The sequence below is a fragment of the Macaca fascicularis genome, chromosome 16 (assembly GCF_037993035.2).
Source record: "Macaca fascicularis isolate 582-1 chromosome 16, T2T-MFA8v1.1".
In the NCBI taxonomy this organism is placed as follows: domain Eukaryota; kingdom Metazoa; phylum Chordata; class Mammalia; order Primates; family Cercopithecidae; genus Macaca; species Macaca fascicularis.
In genome coordinates this window covers 38,072,191-38,099,859 of record NC_088390.1, presented here as the reverse complement: position 1 = coordinate 38,099,859, position 27,669 = coordinate 38,072,191, and the positions used below count along the sequence as shown (strand labels likewise).

Here is a 27,669-nt window from a genome sequence, read left to right as displayed (position 1 = left end):
GGCGCCCCGCCCTCTTGGCCGGGACCCTCCCCAGGCTGATTGGCCCCTAGGCGGCGGATCCTCGGGCTGGCGGCCGACAGGCGCGCGTCACGTGGCCCACGGCGTCCAGGGCGCCGAGCCGCGGGCAGCCGGGCATGGACCCTCAGGCCGCCAGGGCCCAGGCACGGCGGGCCGCGGAGCCGTCTCGGGGCCCGCCGCTGCCTAGCGCGCAGGAGGCGCCCCCCAGCCCGGAGGTAAGCGCCGCGTGGGGGCCGGGAGCAACAACCAGCCGTATCCTGGGGCGGGAAGTCGCGGGGCCGGGCTGGGCGGGGGCCGCGGGGCCGGGGAAGCGCCTCTGGCCGGCCTTGGGCCGCCCCGCGACCTGGAGCGCTGTTTGGCCTCGCGCTCGAGCTCAAAACTGCCAGGCCGAGGGGCCGCGGGGCTGCGGGGCTGCGGGGCGGGGAACGCCGAGAGCGTGGGTGGGCGCGCCGGGTCAGTGGGGAAGGCCGTCCGCTCGCTGGGCGCCGCTGCGAATTTGGTAAATGGGAGGTGACGCTGGTGACCGAGAGCCGGGGCCCGCTGCCAGGAGCCTGGGCGAGGGCCAGGTGAGAGCGGCGAGGAGAGGGACTTGACTTAACAGACCTGTGGACCTCTGTGCGTTGGTGGGGATGCCCGCTAACCCTGAACCCCAGATGATGTCACATGCGCACTCCCCCTTCTTATTGAAACCAAAAAGGCCCTGTTTGACGCAGGGTTTCCAGAAACTTGTTTTCATGTACGCTAAACAGCACCCGGTTTTCTCGAGAACGTTACAGACCGTTATTACAGTCATTACCTGCCCTTGTTTACTGTCAGTACCGGCTAGGTGCTGAGGTAGGAACCCTCTGTTAGGGCTGTTTGCCCAGCCTAGCATAGTGCCTGGCACAGGAGATGGACATGCTGACTGGATGAATGATGCCTCAAAGGTGGTACTTAGCCAAAGTAAGATATGAAAAATTCAGCGACACTTATACAGAAAATTACTTTGTGGTGCAGAATAGAATGGGACTAATTTTGTCTGGGCATAGCAGGAAAGGATCAAGGTGAGAGGCTGGTGGTGTCTGCAGAGGCGTGGAGATGAGAAAGTGTAGGGCACATGACCTGGAGTTGGGTCTCAGAGCATGCAGAGAACTATGCTCAACAGGTTGATGGGAGTTGGGGACGTGGGGACGTGCAAATGCCATGGCTAATTTTGCGCTCCCTCAGTGGAGGGCTGTTGAAGATTTAGAGCAGAGTAGTGATTAATTCTGTAAGGCTGGGCCAGATGGCTGGATGGGAAGGTGGTTAGGAGGCTGTGGCAGTGGTTTAGGCGAGAGGTCTGAATTCTCCTTGGGCGGCAGTGATCAGAAGTTGTCACTAAAGGGAGTGGAATTGAATTATTAAACCCAGACATAACTAGATAATGAATGCTGATTGGAGCAGGTGCCAAGTGCAGTTTAGATGTAGCAGAAAAGATGAATTTAAATTCAAGAAATGTTACATTCTTGCCACATGCCAGGTGTTTTCATAAATGGTATCTCATCATAAGTCCCCTGCAGGGTCAGAACAGTCACCCCCAATTTCTGGAGAAGAAAACTCAGGCACGGTAATTGAAGTGATGTGTTCAAGGTCACAATCTAAATGGATGGTAGAGCTGGGATCAAAATCAAGTCTTTTTATGCAGGCAGGGAAGATTTCGTGATTCATTAGAAAGAGGTCTTGGAGGTCATAGGGTTTCAGGAACTTCTGAGTGATAGGAGCAGAGAAGCATTTGGTTGGCCGTGCGGGAAGATTTTCAGTTAGATTAGAAATACTGCCTTCAGTGCTCAGCATTGCAGAGGAGCTATAAAGCTTCCCCCACCTCAATGTGTCGGTGAGGAAACAGAATTCGATAGAGTTGTTTGCTAACTATAAAGTTGTTAAGTAACTGAAAAGGTAAAACGTATACCTGGGGGTGGCAACCGCAGGGAAGAGCTACCAACCTATGGCTGGAGGAACAAAGAGATGAAGTTGATTAAAATTTAAAAGCTTAGAGGAAAGGCTCTGTAGAGCTGAAATTCCAACCTTTAAGGAGGAGGCACTGCCTCAGCTGATGTAGGGGGTCTCTGAGCTTGGAGGAGAGTCCTGGGATCCAGACCTCTAAAGAGAAGGTGCAGTGATAAGGCTGGCTCTGCAAGAGTTCGCAGAACTGTATACTGGATTCTGTGGCCGCTATAGGAAGGCATTCCTGCTGCCATGGTGAAGTGTCATAAGGTGATGCCAACGTGAATAGGAAGGAATAGTCCGTCTCCTTCCAGCCTTGCGCAGTTTAACAGGGCAAAGCAGAAATGTGGGTGGCAGAGTCCCAGCCCTGCATCACCAAGGGGAGTATGGAAGAATGGGTGGGGTTGAGGTGCAATAGCTGAATACTGGGCATACCCCAGATACCCAAGTCCTTGGTAATCGTTTCTTCTTCCTGCAGGCTGGCTTTGCTACAGCTGACCACTCCAGTCAGGAGAGAGAGACTGAGAAGGCTATGGATCGACTAGGCAAGTAGATGGCAGAGACGGTGGAAGCTGGGGAGACCAAGGACGTGAGGAGAGGGATAGTCCCTCTGTCTCATTTACCTTTTATTTTAGCCAGTCCTCTCTGCTGCTTGGTGGCCTCTGCCCAGGGTTGAACAGTACCCTCCTTTGGAAGCCTTGCTTGGAGCTTCCTTAAGGGAAGTCCTGGGACTTTCCTTACGTTCAAACCCATCCTTCTACCGAGAGAAACAGCTTGAAACAGTGAAAATAGTACAGCAGTCTCCCCTTATTCCTAGGGGATACATTCTAAGACCCCCCCCCCCCCAGTGGATGCTGAAACTGCTTTTTTTTCCCCTATATATACTATTTCTGATACAGTTTAATTTATAAATTATGCATATGTGATTAATAACCATATTAATGTAGAACAATTATGCCAATATACTGAAAGTTATGTGAATGTGTTCTCTCTCAAAATATCTTTTTTTTTTTGAAATGGAGTCTTGCTCTGTCACCAGGCTGGAGTACAGTGGCACAATCTCAGCTCACTGCAACCTCTGCCTCCCAGGTTAAAGCAATTCTCCTGCCTCAGCCTCCCGAGTAGCTGGAACTACAGGCATGTGCCACCACACCCAGCTAATTTTTGTATTTTTAGTAGCTATGGGGTTTCATCATGTTGTCCAGGCTGGTCTAGAACTCCTGATCTCAAGTGATCCGCCCACCTAGGCCTCCCAAAGTGCTGGGATTACAGGCATGAGCCACTGTGCCCGGCCCCCTGCCTTTTTTTTTTTTTTTTTTTTTGAGAGGGAGTTTCGCTCTTGTTGCCCAGGCTGGAGCACAGTGGCACAATCTTGGCTCACTACAGTCTCTACCTCCTGGATTCAAGCATTCTCCTGCCTCAGCCTCCCAAGTAGCTGGATTACAGGCATATGCCACCATGCCCGGCTGATTTTTGTATTTTTAGTAGAGATGGGGTTTCACCATGTTGGCCAGGCTGGTCTTGAGCTCCTGACCTCACGTGACCCATCTGCCTCAGCCTCTCAAAGTGCTGGGATTACAGGTGTGAGCTGCCGTGCGGCCCCTTTTTTTTTCTTTTTTTTTTTGTTTTTTTTTTTTGAGATGGAGTCTCACTCTGTCACCCAGGCTCACTGCAACCTCTGTCTCCTGGGTTCAAGTGATTCTCGTGCCTCAGCCTCCTGAGTAGCTGGGATTACAGGCGCACACAACGGTGCCTGGCTAATTTTTGTATTTATTTATTTATTGTTTGAGACAGAGTCTCGCTCTGTCTCCCAGGCAGTGGTGCGATCTCCGCTCACTGCAAGCTCCGCCTCCCAGGTTCATGCCATTCTCCTGCCTCAGCCTCCCGAATAGCTGGAACCACAGGCACCTGCCACCATGCCTGGCTAATTTTTTGTGTTTTTAGTAGAGACAGGGTTTCAGGATGGTCTCGATCTCCTGACCTTGTGATCTGCCTGCCTTGACCTCCCAAAGTGCTGGGACTACAGGCATGAGCCACCACGCCCAGCCTAATTTTTGTATTTTTAGTGGAGAGGGGCTTTCACTGTGTTGGCCAGGCTGGTCTCGAACTCCTGACCTCAGGTGATCTGCCCACCTCGGCCTCCCAAAGTATTGGGATTACAGGTGTGAGCCACCACGCCTGGCCCTTTTTTTTCCTTTTAAAGTAACTCTCACAACAACCCTATCTTCATTTTACAGATGTGGAAATTGAGGCACAGAATAGTTAAATAAAAACAATTTAAAAATTGTGGTAAAAGATACCTAACATAAATTTACCATTTAACCATTTTACAGCATATAATTCAGTGGCCTTTTAGCACAATGGCAGTGTTGTGCAACCATCACCAGTACCTAGTTCCAGAATCTTTTCATCACCCTAAAAGGAAACCCTGTGCTCACCAAGTAGTCATTCTCCATTCCTTCCTTCCCTGAGTTCTTGGCAACCACTAATTTGCTTTCTGTCTCTGTGGATTTATCTATTCTGGATAGGCAAATGTGAGTTGCCTGTAAATGGAATCATAACAACATGTGCCTTTTGTGTATGGCTTCTTCCACTTAGCGTATTTTCAAGGTGCATCCATGCCATAGCATGTATCAGCACTGCATTCCTTTTTATGGCTGAATAATTCCATCATACGCATATACCACATTTTGTTTTCCCATTCATCCATTGATGGACATTTGTGTTGTTTCTCCCTTTTGGTGATTGTAAGTAGTGCTGCTGTCAGTATCCTTGTTTTATTTGAACACCTCTTTTCAGTTCTTTTGGGTATATGTTTAGGACTGGGATTGCTGGGTCATATGGTAATTCTGTATTTATGTTATGGAACTAGTTAAGTAAATTTCAGCTCAGTCACACTTTTTTTTTTGTTTGTTTGAGACAGGGTCTCACTCTGTGCAATGGCACGATCTTGGCTCACTGCAGTCTCTGCCTCCCAGGCTCAAGTGATCCTCCCACCTCAGCCTCCTGAGTAGCTGGGATTACAGGTGAATGCCACTGCACCCAGCTAAATTTTTTGAAGTTTTTGTAGAGACAAGGTTTTGCCACATTGTTCAGGCTGGTCTTGAACTTCTGAGCTCAAGCAGTCTGCTTGCCTCGGCCTCCCAAAGTGCTAGGTTTACAGGGGTGAGGTACCACGCCCTGCCCAGTCCCATGTTTAGTACTTGGCAAAACAGGGATTTGAAACCAGGCAGTCTGGCTTTAGACCCCTTGCTCTGAACTATCACTTTATTGCTTATCACTGTTACTGTTGTTCCAGTATTAAGAGCATGGCTGTTTTAGGCTGATTGCCTTCTCTCCTGGGACCTGGCATCACCAAAGCACTGTGCTCGGAAATCCATTATCTTTCCCCAGTCTTTCCTCTCTTATTGTGAGACCTTTTGCAAATGTACCTTCCAGCCTCCCCACTGTCAGAAGGAGGCACTAGGTGCTGCCCATTGTAACTAGACAGGCTCTGGTCTGTCTGCAGTGCCCCTGCTCTCCTTTGTCCCTGTGCTCACCTCTAACATGCTCTTTGAGGCTGAAGGGAGGAATAAAAGAGCAAAAACGGCCGGGCGCGGTGGCTTACGTCTGTAATCCCAGCACTTTGGGAGGCTGAGGCGGATGGATCACAAGGTCAGGAGTTCAAGACCAGCCTGGCCAAGATGGTGAAACCCCATCTCTACTAAAAATACAAAAAAATTAACTGGGCATGGTGGCGGGCACCTGTAATTCCAGCTTCTCAGGAGGCCGAGGCAGATAATTGCGTGAACCTGGGAGGTAGAGGTTGCAGTGAGCTGAGATGGCGCCACTGCACTCCAACCTGGGCTACAGAGTGAGACTGTCTCAAAAAAAAAAAAAAAAAAAAAGCAAAATCTTAATTCAAGCTTGTATTGTGAAAGCGTATTATTTATCAGAGGCCCTTTGCCTCAGTGACAGACATGCAAACCACCTGAAAATGTTAACTGTCCCTAGCTCTCTTTGTAAATTAAAGGACCTGGCAATTAATGGTCTTGTATAAGACAAAACATCTTATTGAAAATAAGTTGGCCGGGCGCGGTGGCTCAAGCCTGTAATCCCAGCACTTTGGGAGGCCGAGACGGGCGGATCACGAGGTCAGGAGATCGAGACCATCCTGGCTAACACAGTGAAATTCCGTCTCTACTAAAAAATACAAAAAACTAGCCGGGCGAGGTGGCGGGCGCCTGTAGTCCCAGCTACTTGGGAGGCTGCGGCAGGAGAATGGCGCAAACCCGGGAAGCGGAGCTTGCAGTGAGCTGAGATCCGGCCACTGCACTCCAGCCTGGGCGACAGCGCGAGACTCCGCCCCCCCCCCCAAAAAAAAAAAAAAAAAAAAGAAAATAAGTTATCAGGTCTTTTAAAAACATACACAGAAGAGCATTTTTTAAAAAGTGCTCAGGTGGCGAAAGAAGACTCTGTGTACTTGCTTTACTACCTTCCTAGTAAGTCTGCCCAAAATTGACTGAGCACACAGCAGGTCCTCTTTGGTTTGTCACTAAGGCCATCTTCTCTTTGTCAATTTAGCCCGTGGAGCACAGAGCGTCCCTAATGACAGTCCTGCCCGGGGTGAGGGCACCCATTCTGAAGAGGAAGGTTTTGCCATGGATGAGGAGGACTCTGATGGAGAACTGAATACCTGGGAGCTGTCAGAAGGGACAAACTGTCCACCCAAGGAACAGCCTGGTGATATTTTTAATGAGGACTGGGACTTGGAGTTGAAAGCAGATCAAGGGAATCCATATGGTAGGTGTAGAGTCTCTGGGGGTCCTGAACCAGGCCTTCTCAGACACACCTGTCAGACTAGCGCTGAAGGCAGACAGTTTGGAACAGGGGTCCACATCTATGAGCTTAGGCTGGTATCTGTTACAGGTCTGCAATTTCTGTGACACCTCTTTTATATTGAAAAAAATACATTTGACTTCGTAATGTATCACTGTTTTAACATCAAAACTGTCACTGTCTCCAAAAATGTCTGCTATGAATTGAGCAGCTGCAGATAGAAGTGCTGTGTTATCCAGTTTGCTTCCTCTCCACTGCTAAGAACCCTTGTCTGAGAAGCACAGCTTCTCAGCTGTTCAGAATGAATGCATTTACAATTCTTCAGGAAAGGAGAACTGTGTGTGTTTTTAAACAAAATAAGTGCAAGGATCTGTCCCCTAGGCATACTTTGTGGCTGTCCATTTTTACCTTCCTTCCTTCCCTCCTTCCTTCCCTTAATCTGTCTTTTAAAACTGCCTGCAGATGCTGACGACATCCAGGAGAGCATTTCTCAAGAGCTCAAACCTTGGGTGTGCTGTGCCCCACAAGGAGATATGATCTATGACCCCAGCTGGCACCATCCGCCTCCACTGATACCCCATTATTCCAAGATGGTCTTTGAAACAGGACAGTTTGACGATGCTGAAGATTGAGTGTGGAGCTTTCTGCCTTGTAGGTGGGCGGGCCTCCACGTCAAGATCTCTTTTCCTGTCTTGGAGGTGAAAAGTGGTATCTGAGAAAACGTTCTCAGTGACCCCTAGTCTGCAGTACACAGACTAGTTCTTTATTGAACAGTGTTCAATAAGGCCCCGTCGTTCTCCCCAGTCTGTTGTTGTTACTAATGGGCTCCTCCTTGGAATGTGTATGTTTGTGTCAAGAGGAGTTGTGTTCTTTGTAAATAAAGGTGAAAAAAAGAAACTAGTATGCTTCGTCTGCTTTTTTCCCATTTATTTATTTATGGAGACAGTCTCACTGTGTCAGCCAGGCTGGAGTGCAGTAGCACAAACTTGGCTCATTGGAACCTCCACCTCCTGGGTTTAAGCGATTTTTGTGCCTCAGCCTCCCGAGTAGCTGGGACTGTAGGTGCATGCCACCACACCCGGCTAATTTTTTGTGTTTTTAGTAGAGACGGGGTTTCACCACGTTGGCCAATCTGGTCTTGAATTCCTGGCCTCAAGTGATCCACCCACCTTGGCCTCCCAAAGTGCTGGGATTACAGGTGTGAGACACTATGCCCAGCCTTCACTCCTTCATTTAAAGTCCCTGAATGACGTTTTAAAGATTGAAACGCTTGGAGGCTTAAAACTACTTTGTGAAAGAAAAAAAAATTGCCAGGCGCAGTGGCTCAAGCCAGTAATCCCAGCACTTTGGGAGGCTGAGACGGGCGGATCACGAGGTCAGGAGATCGAGACCATCCTGGGTAACATGGTGAAACCCCGTCTCTACTAAAAAATACAAAAAACTAGCCGGGCGCGGTGGCGGGCGCCTGTAGTCCCAGCTACTCGGGAGGCTGAGGCAGGAGAATGGCGTGAACCCGGGAGGCGGAGCTTGCAGTGAGCCGAGATCCGGCCACTGCACTCCAGCCTGGGTGACAGAGCGAGACTCCGTCTCAAAAAAAACAAAAAAAAACAAAAAAAATTTAGTTTTGCTTCTGTAGATCTGGCACTGTTGACCAAGGATTGAAATCCAAGAGACATTGGTGATTTTGTAGCTGATTGTTTTCCTGTTGGTAGAAAATGGAACATTTACTTAGTTAACAGGCTTTTCCCTAGGCTGAAAACTAAATGGGAAATTAGTTAAACCAGCAATTGCATAATCCTTAATTGACACTAAACTCAGTTTTCCATTTAATATTTTAATCCTTCCTTATGTGAAGTCTCTTAAAAATTTACCTCATTTTGGCTGGGCACGGTGGCTCACACCTGTAATCCTAGCACTTCAGGAGGCTGAGTTGGGCGGATCACCTGAGGTCAGGAGTTCAAGACTAGCTGGCCAACACAGAGAAACCCTGTCTCTACTAAACAAAAATTAGCCAGGTGTCATGGTGCACACCTGTAATCCCAGCTACTTGGGAGGCTGAGGCAGGAGAATTGCTTGAATCTGGGAGGCAGAGGTTTTGGTGAGCCGAGATCACGCCGTTGCGCTCCAGCCTGGACAACAAGAGTGAAACTCCATCTGCAAAACAAAACAAAACAAAAAAACCCCCAACTTTACCTCATTTTAGAGATAAGGAATGCAAGACTCAAAGTTTTGACCAGGCCGGGCGTGGTGGCTCACGCCTGTAATCCCAGCACTTTGGGAGGCTGAGGCGGGTGGATCACCTGAGGTCAGGAGTTGGAGACCAGCCTGGCCAACACGGTGAAACCCCGTCTGTACTAAAAATACAAAAATTAGCCAGGTGTGGTGATGGACGCCTGTAATCCCAGCTATTTTGGAAACTGAAGCAGGAGAATAGCTTGAACCTGGGAGGCAAAGGTTGCCGTGAGCCATGATCATGCCACTGCACTCCAGCCTGGGCAACAGGGCAAGACTCCGTCTCAAAAAAAAAAAAAAAAAAAAAAAAAATGTTTTGACCTCTTCAAGATCACACAGTGAGCAGCAGAACTGGGACCTAGATGCACATGTGACTCTGAGGTCCATTTTTGGCCCTGCGTGTGTGAGAAGATAGCACCATCTGGGGCCACGCCTTGGCAGGTCTGGGATCCATTAGAGTAAGTCACCTTTGTGTCTGACGGACTCAGGGATTGTTTCTTCCTGCCTCCTTACTGAAGCTGACTCAAGAAAAGCTTTTAGATGTGAAATTTTAGTCTACTCTTTAGCAGTTAATTGAGCATTTAACCATGTAAACATTTTCAAAGGCCCCACAAGGTGTGTGAACAAGGCAGAACCTTGTGAGGGAATGCAGTGGCTTTGGCGGTGAGGGGAGTCATGGCCAAGGCTGTCGTAGGGAGGAAAAAAATGCCCCTTCCGCTGTCTTTGTTAAAAGGGCAGTTGTGGGCCGGGCGCGGTGGCTCAAGCCTGTAATCCCAGCACTTTGGGAGGCCGAGACGGGTGGATCACAAGGTCAGGAGATCGAGACCATCCTGGCTAACACAGTGAAACCCCGTCTCTACTAAAAAATACAAAAAACTAGCCGGGCGAGCTGGCGGGCGCCTGTGGTCCCAGCTACTCGGGAGGCTGAGGCAGGAGAATGGCATGAACCCGGGAGGCGGAGCTTGCAGTGAGCTGAGATCAGGCCACTGCACTCCAGCCTGGGTGACAGAGCGAGACTCCGTCTCAAAAAAAAAAAAAAAAAAAAAAAAAAAAAAGGGCAGTTGTAGATCATATCACCACATCCCCCTTTCTTCCTCCTTGCAAGGTCATAGATGATGAGACCATGAGTATGTCTGACATGAAAAGGTAAACTTGAGAAACAGAGCCAAGAGATATTAGGGGTTTGAGGAGGATGGCAGAATTGCTGAAATGTCATGTTATTGAAAGGTTGTGTTGGCCCATGTGTGAGCAGGAGTTATGAGGCAGCTGAAACTATGAGTAAAGGCGGAAGTTGTGAGTTGGGGTATTATATATATAGGGGGGCGGGAGGGAGAGAAGAAAAAAATAGTATGAAGAACATATGTGCATGAGTAGCTAAGTAAAGAAAATTCACACAGCGTTGCTGCTGTGATCCGTGGAGGAGTTGTGAATCTAGGCCTGTTTTGCTATTTATTTATTATTTATTTATTTATTTATTTATTTATTTATTTATGAGACGGAGTCTCACTCTGTTGCCCAAGCTGGAGTGCAGTGGCATGGCCTCGGCTCAGTGCAAGCTCTGCCTCCTGGACTCACGCTGTTCTCCTGCCTCAGCCTCCTGAGTAGCTGGGACTATAGGCACCTGCCACCATGCCTGAATAATTTTTTGTATTTTTAGTAGAGACGGGGTTTCACCCTGTTAGCCAGGATGGTCTCGATCTCCTGACCTCGTGATCCACCCACCTCTGCCTCCCAAAGTGCTGGGATCGCAGGTGTGAGCCACTGTGCCCAGCCATTTATTTATTTATTTAGAGATGGAGTTTCACTTTTGTTGCCCAGGCTGGAGTGCAGTGGCACTATCTCAGCTCACTGCAAGCTCCGCCTCCCGGGTTCACGCCATTCTCCTGCCTCAGCCTCCGGAGTAGCTGGGACTACAGGCGCCCGCCACCGCGCCCGGCTAGTTTTTTGTATTTTTTAGTAGAGATGGGGTTTCACTATATTGGCCAGGCTGGTCTTGAACTCCTGACCTCAGGTGATCCGCCTGCCTCAGCTTCCCAAAGTGCTGGGATTACAGGCGTGAGCCACTGTGCCTGGCCCAATTGTTCTGCTTTGAATATTATTCTGGTACCCTACCATTGGGTGATGCAATCAAGGTAAAGAAGATGTAGAATATTGGTTATCTCAAGGGGATGAAGTGGGAATAAGAAAAAAAAGTGAAATGGAAAAATACTAATGATATAAGATGTGAAAAGGTGGACTTTCAAACTACTTTCATAATATTGCATGTATGAAATAATTGCATGTATACGTATAAAGATTAGAAGGTAAGATGGAGAATTGGAAACAATTTGATTAAATGATGGAAGTGTAGATAATTTTGCTTTTACATTTTTGTTATTTTAAGATTTTGCAATTAGGTATTATTTTTAAACCTTTCAATAGTTTTTGGGGAACAGGTGGTTTTTGGTTACATAGATAAGTTATTTAGTGGTGATTTCTGAGATTTTGGTGCGCTCATTACCAAGCAGTGTACACTGTACCCAGTGTGTAGTCTCTTATCCCTCACCCCCCTGCAGTTAGGTATTTAAACAAGACTTTATTTTTTTTATTTTTATTTTTTGAGACAGGTTGTTGCTCTGTCGCTCAGGCTGGAGTGCAGCGGCATGATCTTGGCGGTTCACTGCAACCTCTGCCTCCTGAGTTCAAGAGATTCTTCTGCCTCAGCCTCCCAAGTAGCTGGGATTACAGGCATGTGCCACCACACATGACTCATTTTTGTATTTTTAGTAGAGACAGGGTTTCACCATGTTGGCCAGGCTGCTCTTGAACTCCTGACCTCATACGATCCGCCCACCTTGACCTCCCAAAGTGCTGATATTACAGGAGTGAGCCACCGCACCCGGCCAAGACCTTAGTCATAAGTGTCCTCTGTCTAGGCTTCCCTGTTCTTGCTGACAAACATCACAATACTTACCTTACTCTACTGTGCTCATTGGCTCACGGGTCTGCCTCCCTCTTTAGGCCAAGAGCTCTTTGAGGGCAGGACTTTAGCCCAAGAGCTTTTTGAGGGCAGGACTATGATTTACTCAACATCCCTGTTTCACACATACTGGGCATGGGGCCCAGCATGAAAACGCTCAGTGAATATCGCTACAAATTCCTTTACCTTCAGTAACAATGCAATATTTGCCTTGACCGTATTTAGGGTTGCCTGATAACATCCCAGGCTGGTGATGAAAAAAGAGCAAGGTATTTGAAGAACCTTTAAAAAGTCTTTGTGTTAAATTGGATTTGGATTTAATTATAATTCCTTATCTATTAACTTTTTTTTTTTTTTTTCTTGAGACTGAGTCTCATTCTGTTGCCCATACTGGAGTGCAGTGGCGCGATCTCAGCTCACTGCAACCTCCGCCTCTCAGATTCAAGCAATTCTCTGCCCTAGCCTTCTGAGTAGCTGGGATTATAGGCGCCCACCACCATGCCCAGCTAATTTTTTTTTTTTTTTTGTATTTTTAGTAGATACAGGGTGTCACCATCTTGGCCAGGCTGGTCTTGAACTCCTGACCTCATGAACCACCCGCCTTGGCCTCCCAAAGTGCTGGGATTACAGGCGAGAGCCACCACGCCTGGCCTAATTTACTATTTTTAAAAACAGTGTATGGGGATAGAATGGAGAGAAATGTCCAGAAGCGGTGTGTTTGCAACTGTGCTTTAATCTGAAAGCCTTCAATCAGTGACCAAGTAAATTTTGTTCTCTAAAAACTAGTGTATGTATGATAAGACAAATGAGTTTGTAATGCAAAGTATGGCCAGGCATGGTGGCTCACCCTTGTAATCCCAGCACTTTGGGAGGCCGAGGCGGGTGGATATCCTGAGCCCAGGTGTTTGAGACCAGCCTGGGCAACATGTTGAAACCCCATCTCTACCAAAAATACAGAACAACAACGACAAAAAAAATCAGCTGGGCATGGTGGCGCACACCTGTAGTTCCAGCTACTTGGGAGGCTGAGGTGGGAGGATCGCTTGAGCCCAAGAGGCAGAGGTTGTAGTGAGCTGAGGTTGTGCCACTGCACTCCAGCCTGGGTGACAGAATGAGATCCCATCTCAAAACAAACCCCAAAACCAAAGTATTTATTTGATAAACAACAAATCATGATTATTAAAAAAATCAATAAAAAGAAAATATCACAATGATTTCTAACCAGTGTCCTATATTGAAGAATTGTAATTTTAGGTACTCAATAAAATGAAAAATCTTTTATTTATCTGAACCTCTACTGAGCTGAGAAGTCTCAATCTGAGAATGGGGGAAAACAGATGTTGCTTAGTTTGGCCTTGTGCCATCTGCAGAAATCCTCTGTGCCTACTCCTAGTCGCAGGGATCTCACTACCTCAGAAGGATCCCCTGTGTTAGCCCCTGTGTTAGCCCCTGGCTAGTGTTTGTTAGAAAAGTCTTCAGTGTAGGACGGGCATGGTGGCTCACGCCTGTAATCCTAGCACTTTGGGAGGCCGAGGTGGGTGGATCACCTGAGGTCAGGAATTCGAGACCAGCCTGGCCAACATGACAAAAATCCACCTCTACTAAAACTACAAAAATTAGCCTGGCACAGTAGTGCACACCTGTAATCCAAGCGACTAGGAAGACTGAGACGTGAGAATCGCTTGAACCTGGGAGGTAGAGGTTATAGTGAGCCGAGATCTCACCACTGCACTCTGGCCTAGGTGACAGAGCCAGACTCCATCTCAAATAAATAAATAAATAAATAAATAAAATAAAAATAAAAATAAAAAAAGGAAAGTCCTCAGTGTGCTGAGCTGAAATCCACCCATTTGGTTCTGGCCTACTCTGTGGTCTGACACTCTTTCAAATATTGGAAATTAGCCATCTTGTCCTCTCTCTAGCTTTTTGTTTTCCAGGCTAAACAGTCAACAGGCGGTTGCATATACATGTGTAGAATCAGAGGGAGAGGGATGCTGGAGGTGCGAATTTGGGAATTGTTGAGGTCTCAGTAGGTGTTACAACACTGAGAGAGGTTAAGGGTGTTCAGTGAGGGCACGCGGAGAGAGAAGGGGGTCGAGGACAGAACTCTGGGGAGCAATGGCAGTGAAAGGGTAGGTGGAAGGATCTGGCCACAAAGGCAGGCTGTGGCCGCAGAGGAGAAGGAAGACCAGGTGGGTGGAGGTGCCTTTCAAGCCAAATCTAATAATAATAAGATTTTTAAGGAAGAGGGAGCAGCCAACTTTGATAGAAAGAGGCCAAGTAAGATGAAGGCTAAAAGGGGTATTTTGGGATGTGGAAATTAGGAAGTACTCACATGGTGTCATGACTGGGGAGCGGGAACAGGCAGGTACACTGTGGGCTGAAATGGGATGTGTGTGGCCACCTGAGCTGCTGCCTTTGTTATCATTGCTTCTCTTGACTGGGGAAATGGTGACTTCTGGCCAGCTCCTCTCAGAATGTCAGACTGAGAAGAGACAGTGATGGGAGAGAAAAGGAAGGAACAGGAGGAGGACAAAGGTCGACAGAGGCTATTGAGAAATAAGGTACTAAGGGCCTGTTAGGAGGAACAAAAGAGTAACTTTTTTTCTGACTTTTCTTTCAAACAATATTGTTCATCAAGGAAGAAACTACAGCTGACTACAGCCAAAATCTTGAGTGATGGGAGAGGAAATGTGTGTGGATCAAACGTCTGGATGATCATTTGAGATGTGTATTTGGCTTTCCCTCCTTCATTCCCCTCTCCATGCAAGCAGGCAGTTGGCTGTCCGTCATTGCCTGAGTGGAGTCATGCGGCAGAGTCTAAAGCAGCCAAGAAATCTTTCTGGCTTTTATTTTACAAAATGGATTTACTGATTTGTTTTTTGGTAAGGAGGCAAAGGGGTTTTGGGCCAACAGACCGTGCATCTTGAAGAAATTTGGAAGAAAATAATTTTCCCCAGGACCCCCCGACCCCAACAAAAAAAATCTCTTGGGTTGTGAGATATGGTAGAGAAGAGAGAAGAGAGAGATGGGGGAATGCTAAGGGCAGGTGGAACAGGAGCCCTGCTTCTTGGAGTGTCCCTGGGGAGCTAGGTCCTCAGAGAGTGATAGATGTTAGTGCTTGTAGGCAGTTGGGACTGTCTTGCAATGTCCAGGCCTTGGCTGGGCACAGTGGTTCACGCCTGTAATCCCAGCACTTTGGGAGGCTGAGGCGGGTGGATCACTTGAGGTCAGGAGTTCAAGACCGGCCTGGCTAGCATGGCGAAACCCCGTTTCTACCACAAATTCAGAAATTAGCTGGGTGTGGTGGTGGGCGCCTGTAATCCCAGCTACTTGGGAGGCTGAGGCAGGAGAAATGTTTGAACCCAGGAAGCAAAGGTTGCAATGAGCAGTGAGCCGAGATCACACCACCGCACTCCAGCCTGGACGACAGTGCAAGGCTCTGTTAAAAAAAAAAAAAAAAGATGCCCAGGCCTTAAGCATTCTGAGAAGCTGATGGACCTGGAGGGCCCAGGGAAGAGTTCTGAAGGTGGACGGCAGATAACCTGATGGCCACCCCCACTTACCTCCTTGGCATAATTCTAAGTAAGTGAGGCGAACCCAAAAGGCCTGGATGGAAGCTCAGGGTCAGAAATTAGGATCATTAGAAGGACAGAATTGCTTCTTGTGAACCCCCAAGATGCAAGAGATGCCAAGCTGCAGAAGCCTGGATGTGAGTGTTACAGTTTGGTCCTGGGGGCATCATCGACTAGGTCAAGATGATATATTTACGGTATCATCATTGGTTGATTAATACCAGAGTGCTAATACTTTTTGGTTTTATTTGCTATTTTGATGAAAAACTTGCAATTTCTGTACTGTACTGGAACCAACAGAATTGTGCTGTTCACAATTTGTATAGGTAGTTTTATGGGTGGGTTTTTTTTTTTTTTTGAGAGAGTCTCGCTCTGTTGCCCAGGCTGGAGTGCAGTGGCGGGTTCTCAGCTCAATGCAACCTCTGCCTACCGGATTCAGGCGATTCTCCTGCCTCAGCCTCCCAAGTAGCTGGGACTACAGGTGCCTCCGCCCCATGCCTGGCTAATTTTTGTATTTTTAGTAGAGACAGAATTTCACCATATCAGCCAGGCTGGTCTTGAACTCCTGATCTCAGGCAATCCGCCCGCCTCGGCCTCCGAAAGTGCTGGGATTACAGGCGTGAGCCACTGCATCCAGCCAGTTTTGTGTATTTTTGATGGCTCCCACTTGTTTCTGTCTGTTTTATGGCTTTTTTCCTTTTGGGAAATTCTGGGGCAATGTAGCCCTTCATCCCGGCCCAACTTAGCTTGGTGCTTTGTTTCCAGTGGGGTTGGTGGTCATAAGACCTCTGGAGGGTGTGGTGGGTGGTGCTTCCCCAGGTTTTACTCTCCACACTTGTGTGCCTGGGCTAAGACGAGCCTTTCCAGAGAGGCTTTCTTTGTCTTCTCCGAAGCAGATTGTGTAGAGGCTGCAGAGACCACACTCTCTATGTCCAGAAGCAACCAGCTGGATTCAGCAAAGCCCTGCTGCCTTGAGGAAATCTGAGACTGCCTCCTTGGGAGATGGAAGTAAACTCATGGGCTAAGTAAATATCTTGGTGCTGCACTGCCCTTGGTTTTCCGGAGTTTGCATTCTTGGGCCCAACTTTTCACAGGATGGTTGGAATATGGAGAAAGAAAAAATAACCCTGGCTGTGGCCCATCTGGATTCTGCCTCCCAGTTTTCCCAGAACAGATTTTCCACCCAAATAAATGAGAAGGATGGAATGGAGGACTCTGCGCGCGCGCGTGTGTGTGTGTGTGTGTGTGTGCACTCCTGAGTGTGGCAGGCCAAGGAGAAGAACCACCGGGTAGAGGGAAGAGAAGTTGGAGGGTGGAATAGGAAGGCAGGAGGCAGGGCTGGCTCCCACTTTGTTGACTTAACAAGTCTGGCTGCAAACCCAAGGCCTTTGGAAAGAACGGCCTCCCTGCTTTGGGCAGTTTTCCAGGACTGAGCTAGATCCTGCCTTGTTTATGGGCAGGACAGTTCAGTTGGATTCCTGCGCACCAAGGTTTGGAGAATATCACCAGGATCTGCCCTTTGTGATGGCCCATGGAGTAAAGCATGACCATGGTTTTACAAGAAGATACTTCCTCTCACCTCACAGGGTTTTCTGGTCCTTCTCGCCTTTGAGTTAGAAAGAGAAATTTTCCCTGGAGGTACGCTCCACGTTGTAACCTTTGCAAGGTGCAGTGGGTTTTCCTATTCTTTCCTTTTTTTCTGGATAGGTGGTTTTTATTTCAAAAGCAATCTCCTCTGACACCCTCTCATTAGCTGTTGAAGAAATGTGGCAGATATAAGTTAGAGCCGTGCATTTGGCTGCTCCAGGCAGGCGCCTGAATTTCTCTGGGCTGCTGTCTGTGGCCTTATCCTGTTTGTCCAGCAGGTGACAGTAAAGACCCACCTTCCCCTCTGTTTCTGGTGCGACCCGCATCCAGGGGCTTTGGAGGAGAGGCTGAGGCTGGTTCAGCGTTACCTTCCTGTTAGTTGGCTTCCTGCTGGCTGGGAAACCCACCTGTGAATCCTCAGGATTTACTCTGGATTTACAGCTGAGTGTTCTCAGAAGCGGTTACTGTGAAACCTGGGGTCAGGGTCATCATCATTACCCCCAGCACCTGCCTGGATCTGGCACGTGGTAGGCGTTTCACAGATGCCTGCCATCATCAGCCAGAATGTGTGCATATGGGAAGGAAGGTGGAAGGCGTTGTACTGCGTCCCTCTGCCGGGTCACATGCTAGGTGTTTTTCTTTTGAAGTAGGGTTTATAATTCCCACTTCAGAAACAGAAATTGAGGCTCAGGGAGGTGAAATAACTGACCAAAGGTCACAAATATAGGATGTGACCCAAGTCAGCTGACTCCAGGTTTTCAGCCTTGTATGCTTGCTGTACTGAGGTGGGAAACATTTAGATTCAGCAAGAGTCTAGGATGAATTTAGTTTCAGAAAAGCAAGGGAATTTAGTGTAGGTGTGATCTTTATTCATTAACATATTTCTGGGCACCTGCCATATGCTGTGTACTGAGGAGGAAGAGGTAGAGGCTGTAGTTCCTGCTTTCATGGAACTCAGAGTGGAGAGGGGAGGCAATGGCACACAGGTCATTACAACACCATCCATGAACTATGGAAAGGGTAAGCCCGGGGTGTGGGGGAACCCAGAAGGGGTGGGGGGGATAAAGGAGACCCCTCAAAGGAGACGGTCTCTCAGCTGAATTTTTTTTTTTTTTTTTTTTTTTGAGACAGTCTTTCTCTGTTGCCCAGGCTGGAGTGCAGTGGCATGATCTCGACTCACTGCAACCTCTGCCTCCCTGGTTCAAGTGATTTTCCTGCCTCAGCCTCCCGAGTAGCTGGGATTAGAGGCTCCTGCCACCATGCCCAGCTAATTTTTGTATTTTTAGTAGAGATGGGGTTTCGCCATGTTGGTCAGGCTGGTCTCGAACTCCTGACCTCAAGAGATCCGCCTGCCGTGGCCTCCCAAAGTGCTGGGATTACAGGCTTGAGCCACTGCACCAGACTCAGCTGAATTCTTGAGGACTTGCTGGGCAAGTAGTGGTGGGGGTGTCATCTAGGCAGAGAGAGCTGTGTGTGCAAAGATCCCAGGTGTGAGAGGAGTTGAAGTGTTCGGGGGAACTGGCAAGGGAGGTGGTGAGGGATGAAGTCTGGTAATCACAGGGCCCTGAAAGTCATGCTGAGGGGCTTGAAAGGTTTTTAACAGGCATGTGACATGGGCAGATTTTCATTTGTGGAAGATTCTTCTAGTTTCTGGTAGGGAGTGGCAGGAAAAGGCTGAGACTGAAGGCAGGGAGGCCAGGCTGGGGGCTATAGTCTAGCAAGAGAGGATGGTGACCTAAACTAGGGTAATGGCTATGGAGATGGAAGGAGGTGTACAGATCGGAACTATTTATAGAAGGTAGAGCTGACAGGAGTGGGGATAGATCGCCTGTGAGGGGAGGGCGAGGGAGAGAGGAGAGTCTGGGATGACCTTGAGGTCCTGGGTTGAGCAACCAGGTGGATGGAATACCTCTTAAATGTGAATGATCTTTATAATTCATATGCACTTGCTTTCTTTTTCTTTTCTTTTCTTTTCTTTTCTTTTCTTTTCTTTTCTGAGGTGAAGTCTTGCTCTGTCGCCCAGGCTGGAGTGCAGTGGCGCGATCTTGGCTCACTGCAAGCTCCGCTTCCCAGGTCAAGGGATTCTTCTGCCTCAGCCTCCCCAGTAGCTGGGATTATAAGCGCGCACCACCACACCAGGCTAATTTTTGTATTTTTAGCAGAGATGGGGTTTCACCGTATTGGCCAGGCTGGAGGCTGGTCTTGTACTCCTGACCTTGTGATCCGCCTGCCTCAGCCTCCCAAAGTGCTGGGATTATAGGCATGAGCCACCGTGCCCAGACTCATATGCACTTTCACATCCACCCTTTCAAGAGGATGGTGCTCCATGTTCCAGATGTACCACTGCATTCTCAGGGTTTGGAAGACTCACCTTCACCTCCAGGACAGTGTAGTCCTGAGCCTTGACCTTGTCCAGGTCTGGCCCCTAGGTTCCTGTTTTTCCTATGCTCTCCTCTCTCCCAGGGCAGATGCTCAGGGAATGGCACTTTTCTTGCACAGGGTGCCTGGAGTGGACACTCTGCTTGCCTCCCCCATATTCATTCCCCTTCTCTTGGTGACCATACCTTTCCCATGCAGCCCATGAGCTTTGGGAAAGCTAATCCCACCCCTGCACATAAGGGCAGGGCATAGGGCTCAGGACTCAGCTAATTCTCATAATTGCAGTCCTTGTCCTCCGTATTCATTTCCTAGGCCTGCCATAACAAATTACCACAAATTTGGCAGCTTAAGACAACAGAAATGTATTCTCCCATAGTTCTGGAGGGCAAAAATCTGAAATCAGGGTATTGGCAGGGCTGTGCTCCCTCCAGAGGTTCTAGGGGAGTCTGTTTATAGCCTCTTCCAGCTCCTGATGGCTGCTGGCCCTCCTTGGCTTATGGCTGCTTCCAATCACTGCTTCATATTTATGTGGCTTTCCCTCTGTCTTCTCCTCTCTCTCTCTCTCTTTTTTTTTTTTTTTTTTTGAGACTGAGTCTTGCTCTGTCACCCAGGCTGGAGTGCAGTGGTGTGATCTTGGTTCAGTGCAACCTCCACCTCCCAGGTTCAAGCAATTCTCCTGCCTCAGCCTCCCCAGTAGCTGGGATTACAGGTGCCCACCACCATGCCTGGGTAATTTTTGTATTTTTAGTAGAGACGGGGTTTCACCATGTTGGCCAGGCTGGTCTCGAACTCCTGACCTTGTGATCTACCTGCCTCAGCCTCCCAAAGTGCTGGGATTACAGGCATGAGCCACCGTACCCGGCCTCCTCTATCTCTTACAAGGATACTTGTCACTGGATTTAGGGCCCACTTAGGTAATCCAGGACGATTTCATCTCAAGACTCTTAATTACACTTGGAAAAACGCTTTTTCCAAATCAGGTCACATTCACAGGTTCCAGGGGTTAGGAAGTAGACATAATTTTGGGAAGGGGTTGTATTAGTCCCTTCTCACACTGCTAAAAAGAACTGCTGGAGACTGGGTAGTTTATAAGGAAAGAGGTTTAGTTGAGCTGCAGGGCCGGGGAGGCCTCAGGAAACTTACGGTCACGGTGGAAGGGGAAGCAAACACTCCTTCACATGGCTGCAGGAAGGAGAAGTGCCGAGCAAAAAGGGAGAAAAGCGCCTTATAAAACCATCAGATCTCGTGAGAACTCACTATCATGAGAACAGCATGAGGGTGACTGCCCCCATGATTAAATCACCTCCTACGGGGTCCCTTTCATGGTACGTGGGGATTAGGGGAACTACAATTCAAGATGAGATTGGGGTGGGGACACAGCCAAACCATATCAGGATGCCATCCAAACGTCTACGGCCTTTGTGGATGGCAAAATAGGACAAAATTGGGACTGTGATGACACTGTTGAGCCCCTATCAACCAATCCAGAAGACTGCCTGCTTCAGGGCTTCAAGTTCTATAACTCAATAAATCCTCCTTATTGCTTTAAGTCACTTCAACACAATCTGCCGCGCCCCCATCACTAGCTGCTGAATATGTCCTACTGATACACTGTGTCCGTCCGGAGTCCTGCATGCAGGCGGTGAGGTGTGGTGGAGATGGGAATTCTTCTTGGTTGGGCTCTATTGTGGACACTCCATGTGTCCTTGGGCAAACCACAGCTTTGCTGAGCATCGGTTTGAATGTATAAATAGATCCTTGTCCTTGCAAAAGGCTCTTCAAAATGGAAGCCCCTGTGATTTCTGTTGTATGGCTTCTGTGTTCCAAGAGAGACGTAACAGGACTGGAAAAGGGCCAGACAATGGAGTGATGAAGGGCTTTTACCAGGGCTCCGCAATTAGAATTCTCCAGCCGGAAGAGATGGAGGCTGAGCAGGGAGTGTAACTAAATCCTTTTCTATGGTATAGCATATCCACAAGGCGGATCAGACTCACCAGTTCCAGAATCCATATATAGTAGTCAGATATAGCAGCACAGCCATTATCTATATATACATACACACACACACACACACACCCCCTGTATATATTACCTCTTTCTTGGAATGCAGAAGCCATATAACAGAAACCACAGTGGCTTCCATTTTATATACATATGGGGTGTGTGTGTGTGTGTGTGTGTGTGTGTATGTGTGTGTGTGTAGTCTATACAAAGAGAGGCATTTGTGAAAGTTTGAGAAGTTGTTTTAGGGCAAACAATAGAAACCGCCGTGTTCCATGGTGGAGCTGAGCTCAAGGCACTCGGGCAGCCTGGCGTAGTACACCTGGAATCCAGGAGAACTTGGCTCCACCTCTGGCTTCAGTTGTGTGATGGTGAGCAAACCCCTCTTCTCCCTGAGTCTGAGATTGTGCGTTGGTAAATTGGGGGTAATAATCTTGGTAACAAACCAGAAGTGAGCTGCCACAGATGCCCACTGCTCTACCTGCCCGCCACCACAGGCAGCCCTGTGCCTCTGCCTCCTGCTGGTCCTCTCGATGGCCAGTTGAGGATCTCCCCACTTAGGCGTGAGGCCTCATCCCCTCTCGTTGCTCAAGGACTGCTCAAGCGATTCTCTCCCGTCTTTCCCACATCACCCATTTGCCCCTCTCTACTAGATTACTCTCACATACACAAAACACTATGATTTCTTCCATCTTAAAACTACCCTCCCTTGAGTCCACTCTGCCTCTAGCTGCTGCCCACGTTCACAGCTCCACTCTGCAGCAAAACTCCCTCGAAGAATCGTCTCTGCTCATTGTCTCTTATGGCTCAATGAATCTTTACAAAATGAAGGTACCTATGGAAGGACCACCCAGATTTAAAAAAAATACTACCAGTTCCCCAGAAATCCAGCCCCTCTCTCCATCACTTACACCTCTTTATACTTTAAGGTAACTACTATCCTGATTTATTACACTATGGATTCGTTTTATCTTACTTTATTGTAAAATACACGTAAACATTACCATTTTAACCATTTTAAAATGCACAACTCAGCAGCATTTAGTACATTCACAGTATTGAGCACCCATGACCACTCCCTAGTCACAGAACATTTTCATCACTTCAAAAGGGAAGCCCATATCCATTAGCAGCCACTCTCCATTCCCCATTGGCCTCAGCCCCTGGCAACCACTCATGTTCTTTTTTTTATCTCTATGGACCTGCCATTCTGGATATTTCATATAAATGGAATCATGTAATATGTAGCTTTTTGTGTCTGATTTCTTTCACTCTGCATAGTGTTTTCAAAGTTCATTCATGTTGTAGCATGTATCAATACTTCATTCTTCTTTTTTTTTTGTTTTGAGATGGAGTCTTACTCTGTCGCCCAGGCTGGACGGAGTGCGGTGGTGCAATCTCAGCTCACTGCAGCCTCTGCCTCCTGGGTTCAAGTAATTCTCTTGCCTCAGCCTCCCTGAGTAGCTGGAATTACCGGTGCCTGCCACCAAGCCCAGCTAATTTTTTTTTTTTTTGTATTTTCAGAAGAGATGGGGTTTCACTGTGTTGTCCAGGCTGGTCTTGAACTCCTGACCTCAAGTGATCCACCTGCCTTGGCCTCCCAAAGTGCTGGGATTACAGGTGTGAACCACCACGCCTGGCCTCAATATTTCATTCTTTTTTATGGCTGAATAATATTCCATCATATGGCTATACCACATTTTGTTTATTTATTTATTTTTATTTTTTGTAGAGACGGGTTTTCACCGTGATGCCCAGGCTGGTCTCAAACTCCTGAGCTCAAGTGATCCACCTGCCTCGGCCTCCCGAAATGCTGGGATTACAGGTGTGAGCCACCACAACTGATTTCTATTGTGTATTCCAAAGTAGCTAGAAGAGAGGACAATATTATACTCCCTAATATGAGATCAGGAGGTCAGGAGTTCGAGGCCAGCCTGGACAACATGGCAAAAACCCATCTCTACAAAAATATACAAAAAAAAAAAAAATAGCTGCACGTGGTTGTGTGTGCCTGTAGTCCCAACTACTCAAGAGGCTGAGGTGGGAGGATTGGTTGAGGCTGGGAAGTTGAGGCTGCAGTGAGCTGTGATTGTGCCACTGCACTCCAGCTAGGTGACAGAGTGAGAACCTGTCTCAAAAAAAAAAAAAAAAAGAAATAGACAATAGATAGTTGTTAACTATAGTCACTCTGCTTTGCTGTCAAACAACAGAACTTACACCTTTTCCTAACTATCTGTTTGTAGCCATTAACCTGCCTCTTTTCTCCCCCATCAATATGATACTGTCTAATGTGAGATTTATCCACATTATTGCAGAGAGCAGTAGTTTTCTCACTTTCATTGCAGGGTAATACATCATTACATGAGTATATTACCATTTACTAATCTATTTTTGATGGGTTATTTCCAGTTTGCGGTTATTATGAAGAATGCTATGAATGTTTTTGTTCATGACTTCTGGTGAACATATGTATGGACTGCTATTAGAAATATACCTAGGAAGGGAATTGCTGGGTCATAGATTATAAACATGTTCAGTTTTAGTACATACTGCCAAAGGGTTCTCTTAAGATTGAACCAATTTTCACTCCCACAAGAAAAGTGTGGGCAGCCGGGTGCAGTGGTTCATGCCTGTAATCCCAGCCCTTTGGGAGGCTGAGGCAGGCCGATCACGAGGTCAGGAGTTCGAGATCAACTTGATCAACATGGTGAAACCCAGTCTCTACTAAAAATACAAAAATTAGCTGGGCATGGTGGTGGGTGCCTGTAATCCCAGCTACTCTAGAGGCTGTGGCAGGAGAATCACTTGAACCTGAGAAGCAGAGATTGCAGTGAGCCGAGATCGCACCATTGCACTCCAGCCTGGGTGACAGAGCAAGACTCTGTCAAAGAAAAAAAAAAGAAAAAAAAAAGTGTGTGGGCCGGGTGCAGTGGCTTACGCCTGTAATCCCAACACTTTGGGAGGCTGAGGCAGGCAGATAACTTGAGGCTAGGAGTTCAGGACCAGCCTGGTCAACATGATGAAACCCTGTCTCTACTAAAGATACAAAAATTATCCAGGCATGGTGGTGGGCACCTGTAATCTCAGCTACTTGGGAGGCTGAGGCATGACAGTTGCTTGAACCTGGGAGGCAGAGGTTGCAGTGAGCTGAAATTGTGCCACTGCACTCCAGCCTGGGCCATAGAAAAAGATTTTGTCTCAAAAAAAAAAAAAAAAGTGTGTGAAAGTTTCAGTTGCTCCGCATCTTTGCCAACACACGGTATTTCATTTTTTTTTTTTTAATTTAAAAATATCTGATGGCTGGCAATTTTCTAAGTTTACTTGAGGCCAACTCTCACCTCTTCCATTCCACCAAGACTGCTCTTGCCAACGGTCAGGGCTCAGTCATCGTCTCGTTTGACCCACCACCTTGGCAGTTTCGAGGAGTGCTGGTCAGGTATTTTGTAGGACAGGCTGCTATTGGGATTTTGTCTGCTTTTCCCACTGCAAGACTGGATACTTGATGTCTATTACTGTATGCTAAATAAGATGTTCAGTTTTGATTCAGAGATAAAGCCTAGGTTCTTTTCTTTTTATTTTTGAGATGGAGTCTCGCTCTGTTGCTCAGGCTGGAGTGCAGTGGTGCCATCTGGGCTCCTGGGCTCACTGAACTTCCAGTTCCAAGTGATTCTCCTGCCTCAGCCTCCCGAGTAGCTGAGATCACAGGCACACACCACCATGGCTGGCTCATTTTTTTTTTTCTTAGTAGAAACAGGGTTTCACCATGTTAACCAGGTTGGTCTTGAACCCCTGACCTCAGGTGATCCACCCGCCTTGGCCTCCCAAAGTGCGGGGATTACAGTCGTGAGCCACCGTGCCCAGCAAAGCCTAGGTTCTTAGCTTGCGCTCACTGAACAGCCTTGCATACCCCCTCCTTGTCTCGGTTCCCTCAGTGTGGCTTCCAGGGCCCCACACTCTCTCAGTTTTTCTTTAACCACAGCAGCTGCCCCTTTTCACCCCCTATTCTGGTTTCTCTTCTCTCTGACTTCTCTCTGTTGGTTGTGCTTCAGGGCTCGGCCTTTAACTCTTTTCTCTATATTCACTCTGCTGGTGAGCTCCTGCAGCCTCATGGCTTTAAATACCATTCATATGCCAACATCTCCCAAATTTACACCCGTAGCCTGGAATTCTCTCCTTAATTCCATATATATATATATATATATATATATATATTTTTTTTTTTTTTTTTTTTTTTTTTTTTTTTTTTTTTTTTTCTTTTTCTTTTTTGAGACTGGGTTTCAGTGTGTCACCCAGGCTGGAGAGCAGTGGCATGATCACAGCTCACTGAAGCCTTGACCTGTCAGGCTCAAGCAATCCTCCCTCCTCAGCCTCTGAGTAGCTGGGACTACAGACTCATGCCAGTACGCCCAGCTAAGTTTTGTGTGTTTTTTTTTGTAGAGACAGGGTTTTGCCGTGTGGCCCAGACTGGTTTTGAACTCCTGAGCTCGAATGATCCTCCTGGTTTGGCCTCCCAAAATGCTGGGATTACAGGCATATGCCACTGGGCCCAGTCAATTCCATATATCTAACTGCTGACTTGGCATTTCCCCTTGAATGTTTAATAGCTCAAATTTGGCCAGGCGTGGTGGCTCACACCTGTAATCCCAGCACTTTGGGAGGCCGAGGTGGGTGGATCATGAGGTCAGGAGTTCAAGACCAGACTGGCCAAGATGGTGAAACCCTGTCTCTACTAAAAATACAAAAATTAGCTAGGTGCAGTGGTGGCAGGCACCTGCAATCCTACTACTCGGGAAGCTGAAGCAGGAGAATTGCTTGACCCTGGGGGACAGAGGTTGCAGTGAGCTGAGATCGCGCCACTGCACTCCAGCCTGGGCGACAGAGCGAGACTCCATCTCAAAAAAAAACAAAAACAAAAACAAAAACAAAAACAAAAACCCTCAAATTCGGCAAGTCTAAAATGTACCTTCTTTTTTTTTTTTTTTGAGATGGAGTCTTGCTCTGTTCCCAGGCTGGAGTGCAACGGCATGATATCTCAGCTCACTGCAACCTCTGCCTCCCGGGTTCAAGTGATTCTCCTGTCTCAGCCTCTCAAGTAGCTGGGATTACTGGCATGTGCCACCATGCCTGGCTAACTTTGTATTTTTTTTTTTTTTTTTGAAATGGAGTCCTGCTCTGTCGCCCAGGCTGGCATGCAGTGGTATAATCTCGGCTCACTGCAAGCTCTGCCTCCCGGGTTCATGCCATTCTCCTGCCCCAGCCTCCCAAATAGCTGGGACTATAGGCGTGTGCCCCCACGCCTGGCTAGTTTTTTTTTTGTATTTTTAGTAAAGACGGGGTTTCACCATGTTAGCCAGGATGGTCTCCATCTCCTGACCTCCTGATCCACCCATCTCGGCCTCCCAAAGTGCTGGGATTACAGGCAGAGCCACCGCTCCCGGCCTAATTTTGTATTTTTAGCAGAGATGGGGTTTTTCCATGTTGGTCAGGCTGGTCTCGAACTGCTTTTTTTTGAGACGGAGTCTCGCTGTGTCTCCCAGGCTGGAGTGCAGTGGCGTGATCTCGGCTCACTGCAAGCTCCGCCTCCCGGGTTCACGCCATTCTCCCGCCTCAGCCTCCCAAGTAGCTGAGACTACAGGCGCCCGCCACCACGCCCGGCTAGGCGCGCCTCGAACTGCTGACTTCAGGCGATCCTCCTGCCTCAACCTCCCAAAATGCTGGTGAAGCCAACTCTGGGTCTTGTGCAGACTTGGAGATCTTTTCTGTCTAGCTAGAGGATTGTAAACACACCAATCAGTACTCTGTGTCTAGCTAAAGGTTTGTAAACAAACCAGTCAGCACTCTGTAAAAATGGACCAATCAGCACTCTATAAAGTGGACCAATCAGTGCTCTGTAAAATGGACCTATCAGCAGGATGTGGGCGGGGCCAAATAAAGGAATAAAAGCTGGCCACCCAAGCTGGCAACGGCAAGCTACTTGGTCTCCTTTCCCATTGTGGTTGGTTTGTTGTTTTCCTCTTAGGCTAAATGTTGCTGCTGCTCACTGGTTGGCTTTGTGCTACTTTTATGAGCTGTAACACTGTGGAGGTCTGTAGTTTCACTCGTGAAGTGAGCCAGACCATGAACCCACAGGGAGAAACA

The 27,669-nt window shown here is 47.8% G+C and overlaps 1 protein-coding gene across 1 annotated transcript; it reads left to right on the top strand.

Moving 5' to 3' along the window:
- Positions 1-37: 37 nt before the first annotated feature.
- Positions 38-7,695, top strand: COPRS (coordinator of PRMT5 and differentiation stimulator). Its single transcript, XM_045375181.2, has 4 exons — positions 38-233; positions 2,459-2,525; positions 6,544-6,762; positions 7,261-7,695. The coding sequence occupies exons 1-4, from the start codon at positions 135-137 to the stop codon at positions 7,428-7,430; spliced, it is 555 nt and encodes a 184-aa protein (XP_045231116.2). The 5' UTR covers positions 38-134; the 3' UTR covers positions 7,431-7,695.
- Positions 7,696-27,669: the final 19,974 nt, after the last annotated feature.